Consider the following 16,513-nt stretch of genomic DNA (forward strand, 5'->3'; position numbering starts at 1 on the left):
TAAATTACCTTGGCGTCAGGCTGAGGCTCTGCATCTGTCCTTGTGCACCTAGACCTTAGTGTTGCATTTGATACCATCGATCACCACATACTTTTGGAGAGATTGGAAACCTGAAATTGGTCTACACGGACAAGTTCTGGCCTGGTTTAGATATTTTCTGTAAGAAAGATATCAGCTTGTCTCTTTTCACTATATATTTTACCTCTTGGGGATGTCATTCGAAAACATAATGTTAACTTTCACTGCAATGCGAATGACACAAAGCTGTACATTTCGATGAAACATGGTGAAGCCCCAAAATTGCCCTCCCTGGAAGCCTGTGTTTCAAACATAAGGAAGTGGATGGCTGCAATTTTTCTACTTTTAGACTCGGACAAAACAGAGATGCTTGTTCTAGGTCCTAAGAAACAAAGAGATCTTCTGTTGAATCTGACAATTCAATTACACTTGATGGTTGTACAGTCGTCTCAAATAAAACTGTGAAGGACCTCGGCGTTACTCTGGAACCTGAGCTCTCTTTTGACGAACATGTCAAGACTGTTTCAAGGACAGCATTTTTCCATCTACGTAACATCGCAAAAATCTGAAATGTTCTGTCCGAAAATGACACAGAAAAATTAATCCATGCTTTTGTAACTTCTTGGTCAGACTACTGCAATGCTCTACTTTCCGGCTACCTGGATAAAGCACTAAATAAACTTCAGTTAGTCCTAAATACGGCTGCTAGAATCTTGACTAGAACCAAAAAATGTGATCACATTACTCCAGTGCTAGCCTCGTTACACTGGCTTCCTGTTAAGGCAAGGTGTAACGGCTCTCCTCTTCGTCAGATGATGAGGAATAGGAATCATCGGACCAACAAGCAGCGTGGTAAGTGTTCATAGTAAATTTAATTAAATGAACTGAACACTGAATGACCAAAAACAACAAAGACAGTGAACGACACGAAACAGTCCCGTAAGGTGAAAAACACAAAACAGAAAGCAACAAACACAGGTGGGAACAGGCTACCTAAGTATGATTCTCAATCAGAGACAACGATTGACAGCTGCCTCTTTTTGGGAACCATACCAGGCCAAACACATAGAAATAGAACACACAGAACAAAACATAGAATGAAAAACATAGAATGCCCACCCTAACTCACGCCCTGACCACACCAAAATAGAGACATAAAAAAGGAACTAAGGTCAGGACGTGACACAAGGGCTGATTTCAAAGTCTTACTGCTAACCTACAAAGCATTACATGGGCTTGCTCCTACCTATCTTTCTGATTTGGTACAAGATGCAGGCCTCCTAATTGTCCCTAGAATTTCAAAGCAAACAGCTGGAGGCAGGGCTTTCTCCTATAGAGCTCCATTTTTATGGAATGGTCTGCCTACCCATGTGAGAGACGCAAACTCGGTCTCAACCTTTAAGTCTTTATTGAATATATGATGAGTGTATTCTGGCCCAGGAGTGTGAAGGTGAACGGAAAGGCACTGGAGCAACGAACCGCCCTTGCTGTCTTTGCCTGGCTGGCTCCCTTCTCTCCACTGGGATTCTCTGCCTCTAACCATATTACAGGGGCTGAGTCACTGGCTTACTGGTGCTCTTCCATGCCGTCCCTAGGAGGGGTGCGTCACTGACGTGGTCTTCCTGTCTGGGTTGGTGGGTTGTGCCGTGGTGGAGATCTTTGTGGGCTATACTCGGCCTTGTCTCAGAATGGTAAGTTGGTGGTTGGAGATATCCCTCTAGTGGTGTGGGGGCTGTGCTTTGGCAAAGTGGGTGGGGTTATATCCTGCCTGTTTGACCCTGTCTGGGGGTATCATCGGATGGGGCCACAGTGTCTCCTGACCCCTCCTGTCCCAGCCTCCAGTATTTATGCTGCAGTAGTTTATGTGTTGGGGAGCTAGGGTCAGTCTGTTATATCTGGAGTATTTCTCCTGTCTTATCCGGTATCCTGTGTGAATTTAAGTATGCTCTCTCAAATTCTATCTTTCTTTCTTTCTCTCTTTCTTTATTTCTTTCTCTCTCTAGAAGGTCCTGAGCCCTAGGACCATGCTTCAGGACTACCTGGCATGATGACTCCTTGCTGTCCCCAGTCCACCTGGCCGTGCTGCTGCTCCAGTTTCAACTGTTCTGCCTGCGGCTATGGAACCCTGACCTGTTCACCGGACATGCTACCTGTCCCAGACCTGCTGTTTTCAACTCTCTAGAGACAGCAGGAGCGGTAGAGATTTTCTCAATGATCAGCTATGAAAAGCCAACTGACATTTACTCCTGAGGTGCTGACCTGTTGCACCCTCGACAACTACTGTGATTATTATTATTTGAACATGCTGGTCATTTATGAACATTTGAACATCTTGGCCATGTTCTGTTATAATTTCCACCCGGCACAGCCAGAAGAAGACCGGCCATAGCCTGGTTCCTCTATAGGTCTCTTCCTAGGTTTTGGCCTTTCTATGGAGTTTTTCCTAGCCACCGTGCTTCTACACCTGCATTGCTTGCTGTTTGGGGTTTTAGACTAGGTTTCTGTACAGCACTTTGAGATATCAGCTAATGTAAGAAGAGCTATATAAATACATTTGATTTGATAGATGACCTGACCAGACAGATGCAGGGCCTGAAGAACAGCTTGCAGATCTACCAGGGTCAGCTCAATGAGTTTAAACATGATCACGGAAAGATGACAGCATTCTGTAAGTCATTGAGAGAGTACATCAGTTCTGTATGTGAATGCATGATAACAATGACAGAGAAATTTGATTATTTTGAGGGACAATCGAGGCAGAACAACATCGTTGCAGACGGAAATGCAGAATCTCCACATCGGATCTGGACAGTCTGAGGACAAAGTGAGGGAAATGATCTCTAAGAAATTGAAGATGGATTGTGGGAGGTGTACTGTTAGATTTCAGATCAGTCTGTGAAATGATTGACCATAACCTGTTCTTGAGAAAATGTACAGTTGAAGTCGGAAGTTTACATACACCTTAGCCAAATACATTTAAAATCCTGACACACCTGGTGAAACTGAGTCAGGTTTGTAGGCCTCCTTGCTCGCACACGCTTTTTCAGTTCTGCTCACAAATTTTCTATTGGATTGAGGTCAGGGCCTTGTGATGGCCACTCCAATACCTTGACTTTGTTTTCCTAAAGCCATTTTACCACAACTTTGGAAGTATGCTTGGGGTCATTATCCATTTGGAAGACCCATTTGCAACCAAGCTTTAACTTCCTGACTGATGTCTTGAGATGTTGCTTCAATATACCCACATATTTTTCCTACCTCATGTTGCCATCTATTTTGTGAAGTGATGCTGCCACCCCATGCTTCAAGGCTGGGATGGTGTTCTTAGGCTTGCAAGCCTCCCCGTTTTTCCTCCAAACATAATGATGGTCATTATGACCAAACCGTTCTATTTTTGTTTCATCATTCATCATTTCACCAAAAAGTACAATCTTTGTCCTCATGTGCAGTTGCAAACCATAGTCTAGCTTTTTCATGGTTGTTTTGGAGCAGTGGCTTCTTCTTTGCTGAGCGGCATTTCAGTTTTGTCAATATAGGACTCGTTTTACTGTGGATATAGATACTTTTGTACATGTTTCCTCCAGCATCTTCACAATGTCCTTTGCTGTTGTTCTGGGATTGATTTCCACTTTCGCACAAAAGTACATTCATCTCTAAAATACAGAACGCGTTTCCTTCCTTAGCAGTATGACAGCTGTGTGGTACCATGGTGTTTATACTTGCGTATTATTGTTTGTACAGATGAACGTGGTACCTTCAGGCATTTGGAAATTGCTCCCAAGGATGAACCAGACTTGTGGAGGTCGTCAATTACTTTTTCTGAGGTCTTGGCTGATTTCATTTGATTTTCCTACGATGTCAAGAAAAGAGGCACTGGGTTGGAATGTAGGCTTTGAACTACATCCACAAATACACCTCCAATTGATTCAAATGTCAATTATGTCAATTAGCCTATCAGAAGCTTCTAAAGCCATGACATAATTTTCTGGAATTTTCCAAGCTGTTTAAAGGCACAGTCAACTTAGTGTATGTACATTTCTGACCCACTGGAATTGTGATACAGTGAATTATAAGGAAAATAATCTGTCTATAAACAATTGTTGGAAAAATGACTTGTGTCATGCGCAAAGTAGATGTCCAAACCGACTTGCCAAAACTAGTTTGTTTACACAAAATTTGTGGAGTGGTTGAAAAACTACTTTTAATGACTCCAACCTAAGTGTATGTAAACTTCCGACTTCAACTGTGTCTTATGGCTTTTCAACCTCTGCTATATCGTGGATTCAGAGCTATCTATCCAATAGAACTCTTTAATGCAAGGTTATCTAATGTAAAACTGTAAAGTGTGGTGTACTACAGGGTAGCTCTCTAGGCCCTCGATCAACAGCATTGTAGTTAATCCACAATACTAACCTAAATGACAGTGAAAGGAAGCCTGTACATAATATAAATATTCCAAAACATGCATCCTGTTTACATAAGGCACACAACAACAACAGAAAAATTCCTGAATTGAAAGTGTTATGTTTGGGGCATATCCAACACAACACATCAATTAGTACCAGTCTTCATATTTTCAAGCATTGTGGTGGCTGCATAATGTTATGGGTATACTTGTCATCGGCAAAGACTTTTTAGGATATAAAGTAACGGAATAGAGTTAAGCACAAGTAAAAATCGTGGAGGAAAACCTGGTTCAGTCTGCTTTCCAAAAGACAGTGGAAGACACATTCCGCTTTCAGAATCTATTAGAATCTAGATCAACACAATCATTATATTTATCGTTCGCTTCATTAATATCTAATGGGTTCAAGACCGTGTTATCAGGGTTGACATCCTGTCCAACTAAGAGAGATACACAGTCGGAATCATCCAGAAAATGGAACAGAAAAATAGAAGTGCATGTCTCACATGTCCAATACAACCATACATTTGTGTTAGTTTTATCAATAGGAGTGAACTTCCTTTGGAATGCACATTGACACAGTCCGCATAACACAACTGAAGACTTCAGAGGGCAATGACAATTAGAGCAATGTGTGTTTTTGGTCATGAGGTTATGTGAAACGCACTAACAAAGTAGAATAAATCATGTGTGTGTGTGTGTGTGTGTGTAAAATCGTAGAACGACAAGCTGATCATACTTTTCATTCTTCAATTAGTTGTGGCAGCAGTTCCTTTATTTTGAGGCTTACCTTCATTGATGAAGATTTTGGTTCCCTTCAGGCACTTGGCTATTATGAGAATCTTCCCCTTGTCTTTGAACCTGAGCAGTTTCACCATTATAGATCTGGGCCGTCCTTCGGGGAAGAAAGTGCCATTTCTATGTGGCCTCTCCATCTCGATGAGTTTGGGGTCCGGTTTGAGTTGATTTGCCAGGAGTTTCTTGGCCTTGACTTCTGTGTTATGCCAAGTTTTAGTCTTTAAGTCCTCAATTCCATCGATTACAATGTTACTGGGGCGGCAGGGTAGCCTAGTGGTTAGAGCGTTGGACTAGAAACCAGAAGGTTGCAAGTTCAAATCCGCGAGCTGATAAAGATTGCTTCCAGGTGAGAGGAGTCTTGCTGCCTCATGATTTTGTACAGTTTGCTGAGTGCCAACTTGGTGTTTGCTTGTGGCGGTATATACATGAATGTGATAATAACACGTGAATTACCTTGGCATATAGTGGGGTCGGCATTTTAACATCAGAAATTCCAGGTTGTAGGGGTCTCCTGAGTGGCGCAGCAGTCTAAGGCACTGCATCGCAGTGTTTGAGGAAACACTACAGACCCGGGTTCGATCCCAGGCTATGTCACAGCCGGCCGTGAACGGGAGACCCATGAGGTGGTGCACAGTTGGCCCAGGGACATACAGGTTAGGGGAGGGTTTGGCCAAACTGACATCTGTCGCCAGCAGGACGGTGTTTCCTCCGTCACATTGGTGCAGCTGGTTTCCAGGTTAAGTGAGCAGTGTGTCAAGGAGCAATGCGGCTTGGTTGGTTTGTGTTTCGGAGGACGCATGACTCTCGACCTTCATCTCTCCGTAGAGGAGTTGCAGCGGTGGGACAAGACCGTAACTACCAATTGGATCACAAAATTCGAGAAATAGGGGTAAAAGTTTTTTTAAAACAGAGAAAAAAAGAAACTCCATGTCGAGTGAACAGGAGCTTGAGATGTTTTCAACTTTGGTAGACCAGTAATTGTTGATGAGGAAACATATTCCTTCACTCTTATCTGAAACCGCCATCTGATCCATACGGAAAATGGAAACGCTGTCTGGTTGAATAGCAGTCGAGTGTATCGTTCGTAAGTCATGTCTCTGTAAAAACGATGGCACAGCATTCCCTGATGTCCCTGTGCGATTGAAGCCTTGCACTGATGGTATTTTTTTCAGCGATTGGACATTAGTCATCAAGATATTAGGAAGAGGAGCATTTTCATCCTAGCTTGGAGTCCCCCTGTCCCTTCCTCTTTTTCATTGCAGGTGGTAAATCTCGGTCAGCAGCAACAGGTAAGTAATATTTCAGATCAGGGAGGTTGAGAAATAAGTGCGTAGCTTCCGATTCATGACCCAGAAGTGGTTTTTGGTCATTGAAATGTATTGCACAAACATTCTGAGCAAAGCATGATTTGTTATGAAGTTACAATTACTTACATTTGCTTGCCTCCTAGTATATTTCTCTGTCATTTTTCCTGAAGCAACTCTACAAACTTGGATCGCAGAGCTTCATGGGAGTTTTGGTTACCACTCGAAAGAAAGTCTGCATCTCGATTCACTTTGTTTGGAGGACCAACTAGAGGGTTGAAAAGGCATTACGTCTCGCTTAAACTTGAATTGGGATACCACTATGACACGATGGGGCTCGCGGGATCGCACAAAACTGAGGGGGAGGGCTAGGGAGTTATTGGAGATAGAGAATAAGATGGATCCCTCTCCGGTTTTCTCCCCTCTGCTCCCCTCTCTTCTCCTCTCCTAAATCTACACACCAAGTCACTGCAGATAATGATAAACCCAGCAACAGATCTATCCACGGGGGACATCATTAAATCTGATGTGTGTGCGGTGTGTATGCATTATGTGCCCCTGTGTAAATGTACCCATATGTGCCTGTGTGTGTATGTGAGTGTGTCCATGCACTTGTGGTTGGTGTGAATCCATGTGTGAATCCATATGAGAGTTTGTTTGTTTCTGTGTGTGTGTGTGTGTCCCGGAAAAGGGAAGACGAAGAGCGGCATCTGTTTACGAGAACCACTCCAAGTCCAACTGTGCTAGAATCAGTGGAAGCGGGGGGAAAAGGGGCGGAGAGGGGGGGTGGATGAAAGGATGTGACTAATGAGAAAGAAAGAAGCTGATGAGCACTTAGAAATCAAAGGAGGTGGCGGTGGGCCCCACATCTGTCGACAAATTAAATACCACCACACTAGCATGATTTTCCTGACTTTTTCCAGATTTGTTAACACCTGTGCATCACGTGTTCAAGAAGAAAAGAATGGGTAGTGTTCAGTGGGGAGAAAATTGGGAGTTAATAGTGGGACCTGTTTTTATGCTACAGGTTCAGTTGCTCAGAAAATGACAAATCAGGAATGTGGCCTGTAATATTAAACTCATCCCAATCATTCATTACCATAAGTGAATGAGTGTGTGAGTGAGTGAATTAGGTCTTACCCTAGTGAATGAGCTACAATAGACCAACATCATTCACTGAAGGATTAACATTAAAATGGGATCATAGATGCTTAGAACCGGTCTTATAATGCATTATGACTGCATCATAACACATTATACCAGTTGTGCTTCCAATAACTCTTACTCTGGGAAAGGTGGTAAATCGGTCCAGTTCCTCCACGAAGCAGAACATCTGTAGACTGATGGCTGACATGACTATGAGCAGGCTCGCTGTGAACACCACCAAGCTGCCCAGCTTCTTACCGGGACCAAATATCTTGTACACAAAGTCCTCTAGTGCCGGGGAGATCTTTATCAGACGCACCACTCGCAGTACCTGTGGAGAGAGAAGGGAAGTCTTTATGAGTGAGTGAGTGAGTGAGTGAGTGAGTGAGTGAGTGAGTGAGTGAGTGAGTGAGTGAGTGAGTGAGTGAGAGAGAGAGAAAGAGAGAGAGAGAAAGAGAGAGAGAGAAAGAGAGAGAGAGAGATCATTTTGAGGCGAGTGTTCCCCTTTACAATGAATAAATAAGCATTTGGAGAACTTGGAAATGAAGTGCTATACATATCCAATTCTTTATGCAATCCATTTGTCTTTGTTTTATTTGATATATGAGCCAGATTGCTTTGAGAAAACAGCCCAAATATGATAATACCAATGCATTTACTTCATGTTATTGAGGATCAAAACCCATTAGTCTAATAAGTCCAAAAGGTCTGACTTACAAGCAGACCTTCCAATGAAATGTTAACAAAAAGCTTTTCAGAAAACGTTCTTAAGTACTGTACTCCTTCCAATAACCACGGACAATACAATGCTGGTAGTTGATTAGACTGATCCCAGATCTGTTTGTACGGTCTTTTTAAATCCTATGGACATTGTTAAAGTATATTTGGTATGACATGAACGAAACGATTTGGGAACACAGCACAAACAGATATGTGTATAGTTCATGTTTACCTAGTGTAAATGTAACCCAAGGTTCCCAAAGCAAATATAGAATACTGGTAGCAGTATAAAAACAACCATTCCAGCCGTACTGACCTCCTGTGTTAACTTCCAGGTGAGTGTCTATAGAGGACAAAATGTAGACTGGTCCCAGATCTGTTTGTACTGTCTTGCAAACTCCTGTGGCCATTGGGACTAGCTTTGGGATCAAGTTAAGAAATGTTGTCGGTACTATGCATGTTTCTTTGGACTTCTAAATATTCCTTTGTCTTCTTACTGTTCCTTCCCTTGCTCCAAACAGCTGATGCATACTGATTGAACTCTGAATAGCATAATGATAATTGACTTTTTTTGACCCCATCGACCCGTGTTTAACCTGTCTGGTACGGACGTGGTCAGAGCTCTGATCGTAGATCAGCAAAACAAATCAAACTGCATTTGTCACACGTGCCGAATACAACGGGTGTAGACAACGGGGCCTATTTTGTAATTGTTATTCTTTCAATTCTCGAGCAAGTCAGATGCATGCATTTGATTAGCTACTGTTCTATCCTGTGAAGATGCTTGAGGAAACAGGTCCAAAAGTATCTATTTCCATAGTAAAAAGAGTGCTATATTGACATAACCTAAAAGGCCGCTCAGCAAAGAAGCCACAGCTCCAAAACCGCCATAAAAAAGCCAGACTATGGTTTGCAACTGCACTTTGGGACAAAGATGGTACTTTTTGGAGAAATGTCATCTGGTCTGATGAAACAAAAATGTAACTGTTTGTTCATAATGACCATTGTTATGTTTGTAGGAAAAAGGGGGAGGCTTGCAAGCCAAAGAACACAATCCCAAACGTGAAGCACGGGGGTGGCAGCATCATGTTGTGGGGGTGCTTTGCTGCAGGGGGGACTGGTGCACTTCACAAAATAGATGGCATCACGAGGTAGAAAAATTATGTGGATATATTGAAGCAATATTTCAAGACATCAGTCAGGTTAAAGTTAAAGCTTGACTGCAAATGGGTCTTCCAAATGGACAATGACCCCAAGCATACTTCCAAAGTCGTGGCAAAATGGCTTAAGGACAACATCGTCAAGGTATTGGAGTGGCCATCACAAAGCCATGACCTCAATCCTATAGAAAATCTGTGGGCAGAACAGAAAAAGTGTGTGCAAGAAAGTAGACCTACAAACCTGACTCAGTTACACCAGCTTTGTCAGGAGGAATGGTCCAAAATTCACCCAACAAATTGTGGGAAGCTTGTGGAAGGCTATCCAAAATGTTTGACCCAAGTTAAACAATTTAAAGGCAATGCTACCAAATACTAATAGGGTGTACAGTTGAGGCCAAAAGTTTTGAGAATGACACAAATATACATTTTCACCAAGTCTGCTGCCTCAGTTTGTATGATGGCAATTTGCATGTACTCCGGAAAGTTATAAAGAGTGATCAGATGAATTGCAATTAATTGCAAAGTCCCTCTTTGCCATGCAAATGACCTGAATCCCCCAAAAACATTTCAGCCCTGCCACAAAAGGACCAGCTGATCATTGTTCTTCCTCTGTCAACCATGGTTACCTGCAAGGACACACGTGCCGCCGTCATTACTTTGAACAAAAAGGGCTTCACAGGCAAGGATATTGCTGCCAGTAAGATAGCACCTAAATCAACAATTTATCGGATCATCAAGAACTTCAAGGAGAGCGGTTCAATTGTTGTGAAGAAGGCTTCAGGGTGCCCAAGAATGTCCAGCAAGCGCCAGGACCATCTCGTAATGTTGATTCAGCTGCGGGATCGGGGCACAACCAGTATAGAGCTTGCTCAGGAGTGGCAGCAGGCAGGCGTAAGTGCCTCTGCACGCACAGTGAGGCAAAGACTTTTGGAGGTTGGTCTGGTATCAAGATGGGCAGCAAAGAAGCCACTTCTCTCCAGGAAAAACATCAGGGACAGACTGATATTCTGCAAAAGGTACAGGGATTGGACTGCTGAGGACTGGGGTAAAGTCATTTTCTCTGATGAATCCCCTTTACGATTGTTTGGGGCATCCGGGAAAAAGGTTGTCTGGAGAAAACAAGGTGATTGCACCATCAGTCCTGTGTCATGCCAACAGTAAAGCATCCTGAGACCATTCATGTGTGGGGTTGCTTCTCAGCCAAGGGAGTGGGCTCACTCACAATTTGCATAAGAACACAGCTACGAATAAAGAATGGTACCAACACATCCGAGAGCAACTTCTCCCAACCTTCCAGGAACAGTTTGGTGACGAACAATGCCTTTTCCAGCATGATGGAGCACCTCTCCATAAGGCAAAAGTGAAAACTAAGTGGCTCGGGGAACAAAACATTGATATTTTGGGTCCATGGCCAGGAAACTCCCCAGACCTCAATCCCATTGAGAACTTTTGGTCAACCCTCAAGAGGTGGATGGACAAACAAAAACTCACACATTCTGAGAAACTCCAAGCATTGATTATGCAAGAATGGGCTGCCATCAGTCAGGATGTGGCCCAGAAGTTAATTGACAGCATTCCAGGGTGGATTGAAGAGGTCTTGAAAAAGAAGGGTCAACAATGCAAATATTGACTCTTTGCATCAACTTCATGTAATTATCAATAAAAGCCTTTGACATGAAATGCTTGTAATTATACTTCAGTACACCATAGTAACATCTGACAAAAATATCTAAAGACAATGAAGCAGCAAACTTTGTGGAAATTAATATTTGTGATGTGATGAAAGAAATAAAAGCTGAAATAAATCATTCTCTCCACTCTTATTCTGACATTTCACATTCTTAAAATAAAGTGGTGATCCTAACTGACCTAATAAGGGGAGTTTTTACTAGGATTAAACGTCAGGAATTGTGAAATACTGAGTTTAAATGTATTTGGATAATGTGTATGTGAACTTCCAACTTCACCTGTATTAGGAAAATAACACTAACACCTGCCTGAGTTCCCCTACTGTAGCTGGATGTCTCTCCAAGGTCTGGACAGGAGCCACATCCGCTGTGTCCATGGTTTAACCGTCTTTTGACGCCATCCTGCCTAGGAACCTCACTTTAGCCCTGAACATTTCACATTTCTTAGCAGTGAGCATGATGCCATGCTGTTGGTATCGAAGTAGGACTGTTTGGACGTGTCTGACATACTCATCAAAGGACTGGCTGTAAACTAGGTTGTCGTCTAGATATAGCTGACAGATATCTATCGGACCCCACAGACACTCCTCCATGTTCTCTGGAACTCGGCCGGGGCGGAGCCGAAGGGAATCCTCACCCACTGATATAAGTCCCAGGGTGTGATGAAGCCCCTGGTGAGGAAGCCACTGAGGCTAATCTAACATGTCCTGTATTGAAGGGATGGGGGCTTTCTGGTACTGATTTCTGGTTCACTTCTCTGTAGTCTTGCTGACAAAGACAATGGTTGAAAAGTAGGGTGACTTATATTTTGTGATTCAGCCCCTGTTGATTAGATCCTGCAGGTACTCCTTCACCTCCTGGTGTACTGGCTATGGAACAGATATGTAAGTATTTTGTACAGGGGTCTTTCAATCTGATGTGGATTTGGAGTGATGGAATACAGCCTATATCATTCTCATTCCTTGAAAAATCATTACACTGCCAAAAGCATTCTCTTGGCAGCGGCCTGTTGTTCAACGGTCAAGTGATCTGATACTAACGGAGGGTCCCCTGTTTTGCTGTCTGGTGTAGAGCTAGGCTCTTCAGTCGTGGCTGTGGTATCTTCCTGTACTGAATAACATGTCTCATTTTCCTGTGTCTGTGTCAGATTCTTCTCCAATGGCTCCACTGCTGCTGGGTACACCACTTAAACAGTATGCGTCACAAACTAGTACACGGGACTAGTGTGACACTGTGTTAGGTGGTGAAACAGGGATGTAGGATGGAGGAGGAACAACCTTTTACCATAGTGATTAGCACTTCCAGTATGTGTAGACCTTCAGGCAGATGAAGTGAGCTACTATTAGGGGAGAACAACGTAGACTCTTTCTCAATCTGTAAGTGTGCTCGACACCTAACAGTGGTATCTTGCCCTGGGGGAAGAATTGTCTTCCATCTGCCTGTTTTCAATACGGCCACCTCACACCTTGATGCCCCCCTCTAGAGCAGTGTAGTCACAAATCGGCAGAATTCAATCACTGAGAGAGCCGCCGTGTTAACCTCAAATTTAAATAACATACCTCATTTAAGAGGTTTAGTCTGATAATGTAATATTTTTTTAAATAAAAATACACTCCAAATGCAACACATAAAACAAATAGCCATGTATAAACACACCTATTGAAGAGCAACCTGCTTAATAACCTGATGAGTGGAGGTGTACCTGCTGTACCTGGACTCTTCTCATAAAACAAATAGCCATGTATAAACACACCTATTGAAGAGCAACCTGCTTAATAACCTGATGAGTGGAGGTGTACCTGCTGTACCTGGACTCTTCTCATAAAACAAATAGCCATGTATAAACACACCTATTGAAGAGCAACCTGCTTAATAACCTGATGAGTGGAGGTGTACCTGCTGTACCTGGACTCTTCTCATAAAACAAATAGCCATGTATAAACACACCTATTGAAGAGCAACCTGCTTAATAACCTGATGAGTGGAGGTGTACCTGCTGTACCTGGACTCTTCTCATAAAACAAATAAAACAAATAGCCATGTATAAACACACCTATTGAAAGAGCAACCTGCTTAATAACCTGATGAGTGGAGGTGTACCTGCTGTACCTGGACTCTTCTCATAAAACAAATAGCCATGTATAAACACACCTATTGAAGAGCAACCTGCTTAATAACCTGATGAGTGGAGGTGTACCTGCTGTACCTGGACTCTTCTCATAAAACAAATAGCCATGTATAAACACACCTATTGAAGAGCAACCTGCTTAAAAGTATGATTAGCAGAAATGTGCCTGCTGCTCCTTGACACTCCTCATACAATACTTGTACTGTGTCATTGCAATCATTGTAATGCAGTACAGATGTGCATTGGTCAGTCTGTTCATGTGTTTTTCTCTTCACAATGTTCATGGTCGAAAATGTTAATTCACAAGTATATGTACTCACAAAAAAGGACATCAATTTTTAGCACACACTGCTTCGGAGCTGGGTTCTCTGTGTCAGGGACCATGTTCCAGAAGTGGGAAAGACCGGTTCCCATCTCAGTTTTCAGGGTGTCATTTCCCAGAAGATAAACAACTTCACATTCCACCGCAGCACAGTCAGGGGAGAGGCCTGTGATAACTGGGGCCAGAGAAGACACTGGGACTTGGAAGGGGTCTAAATGACATGGAAAAACTCATTGTACTCCTGTACATCTTGGAATCTGGATTAAAACTCCCCCCTCGGCTCCTCCAACACTTCCACAAATACATTCTAGTTGACATTTGCAAAAGTTCTGGTCATCTGTGGTGACTGCTCTGAGTTTTGGGAAGTGCACAAACTGTCTGTCAGGTAAGAACAGTGTGGTGATTTTGTTTTGAAACGTTGTGACGACACAGCATGTTACCTACAGGCATTAAATTGAAGGGTAAAAAGTCACTCTGGGAGCATCCCACTATAAAATCTTACATTCTATTCTAAAATATATTTTGTTCACTCCCCATCCCAATTCCACCCCTGGTTATGTGGATTTTTATTCACTTGGAGATTGAGATTCAGTGCATTGGCAGGTGAGGTCAGTCAATGTGGCATACTTAATTATCCATTCTGGATTCTCCAAGTCTGGCTCGTCTCTCCCCTTGGTTGAGAGGCATTCGCAGATTTGGGGGAGGAGACCCAAAAACTGCTCAAGTACTCTGCCATGAGATAACCATCTCTCCTCGTTGTACATCACCAAGTCGCCATTTTCTGTCTCATACTCCTGCCGCAGTTTACGAAAATGGCGAAGATTCAGTGCTATTGAACCATTAAAGATGACCACTTGTACAAACAGCTGCATCACAATCTTCAACTCTCTGTTCTTGAGTTGTACCTCCTGATATATGATGCAAAGATATGCAGCGAAGTTGAGGATACCCTCTCTCTTTCTCATCAGCCTGACAAGTCCCTTCTCTTTGAGGCTCCATCAGGGCACACACATGCAAGATTGTACCAGTTCAGATTGTTCCCATTCATAAAGGTCTGAGGTGCTTTCAACACATCCGCTCCTCCTGTTTCACTTTGCAGTAATAAGCACAATATTTCTTTCCGATAAGACGTATCTTTAGGGGACCGGACCCATACGCATAACTGAGCAATGTCACAAACATTTGTGCTTTCGTCAAATGCTAAGCTGAAACACGGAGCCAGTGATATATCCTCGTTTAGCTGCTTACCAATGTATTTTCCTATATCTTCAACCCTTCTTATTAAGGTTGTGTAAGAAAGTCGAAGTTAATGTATTTGCTTTAGAATTGCATGTTTGCTAGTGAAGTCAGCACATTATTTATGCTGAAGACAAAAAGCACTCTTTCACTATGTTTGCAAAGGGTAAAGGCCTTCTTATGCCAAGAAGCATGTAATCTCATATCAATTTCTCTGCAGCAGAGGTCGATCTGTTCATCAAAGGTTGCTGTCCTTTCAGCAAAGCTAATTTACCCCTTTTAAAACCTGTGTCTTCTTGACAATTAAACAAAGTTGGTTTGAGGCATGAAGTTCAAAGAGAAATCATGTCCATTTTTATTGAAACACATTTTTACGGTTGGCTTGTCACTCAGTCAACTGACAAGCTAGCGTGGGAACTACAGCAGTGAGAGCTCGTGAAGCAACCACTAGAGCGAGCGGCCCCTTCTGCTGGACAACCAGCACAACCACACTACTATAAATAAATGATTAGCTAGAAATGAAAGTTGACCATATATTTCAGACTTGCTTACGAGCCTTTCCCAACAATGCAGTAAAAAAACATGGAAAAAAAGTAATAAAAACCAGAGGAATAAAATACACAACAACTAAGCTTTACACTGAGTGTACAAAACATTAGGAACACTTGTTCTTTCCATGACATCGACTGACCACCAGGTGAATCCAGGTGAAAGATATGATCCCTTATTGATATCACTTGTTAAATCCACTTCAAATCACTGTAAATGAACGGGAGGAGTTAGGTAAAAAATATATATGTTTAAGCCTAGAGACAATTGAGGCATGTATGTGTGCCATTCAGATGGTGAATGGGCAAGACAAAATATGTAAGTGTCTTTGAACAGGGTATGGTGGTGTGTGCCAGGCGCATCGGTTTGAGAGTGTCAAGAACTGCAACGCTGCTGGCTTTTTCACGCTCAACAGATTCCAGTGTGTATCAACAATGGTTCACCACTCAAAGGACATCCAGCCAACTTGACACAACTGTGGGAAGCATTGGAAACAACATGGGCCAGTATCCCTGTGGAACACTTTTGAAAAATTGTAGAGTCCATGCCCCGACCAATTGAGGCTGTTCTGCGGGGGAAAGGGAGTGCAACTCAATATTAGGAAGATGTTCAGAATTGTTTACACATGGAGTACCAGTACCAGATCAATGTGAATGAGGTATTTGAGATATATATGAACATGAAGGCAGGGTTAAGTGACAAGGCATCAGGGTAGAAAATAATAACAATAGTTTTAAAAAAAGAACAGAGTAGGGCAGCAGGTAGCCTCGTGGTTAAGAGCGTTGAGCTAGTAACCGAAAAGTCGCTAGTTTGAATTCCCGAGCAGACTAGGTGAAAACTCTGACGATGTGCCCTTGAGCAAGGCACTTAACCCCAATTGCTCCTGTAGGTCGAGAGTGTCTGCTAAATTACTCAAATGTACATGTAAAATGAGTAGCAGCAGCATATGATGCTTGGAAAAGTGTGTGTGAGTGTGAATGTATGTGTGTTTGTGTTGTTGGTATACGTGTATGTGTTTTTATGTGTGAACGTGGGTGGG

General features: G+C 42.7%; 1 protein-coding gene across 3 annotated transcripts in view; it reads right to left on the reverse strand.

The window, feature by feature from the left end:
* nalcn (sodium leak channel, non-selective) overlaps positions 1-16,513 on the reverse strand; it is a 277,670-nt gene that overhangs the window by 118,428 nt on the left and 142,729 nt on the right. For all 3 annotated transcript variants that reach the window (XM_024388657.2, XM_042306734.1, XM_024388656.2), the window contains one exon: positions 7,811-8,002. In XM_024388657.2, coding sequence (XP_024244425.1) covers positions 7,811-8,002 — 192 coding nt within the window. The remainder of the gene's footprint in view (positions 1-7,810; positions 8,003-16,513) is intronic.

Source organism: Oncorhynchus tshawytscha, linkage group LG26 (genome assembly GCF_018296145.1).
Source record: "Oncorhynchus tshawytscha isolate Ot180627B linkage group LG26, Otsh_v2.0, whole genome shotgun sequence".
Lineage (NCBI taxonomy): Eukaryota > Metazoa > Chordata > Actinopteri > Salmoniformes > Salmonidae > Oncorhynchus > Oncorhynchus tshawytscha.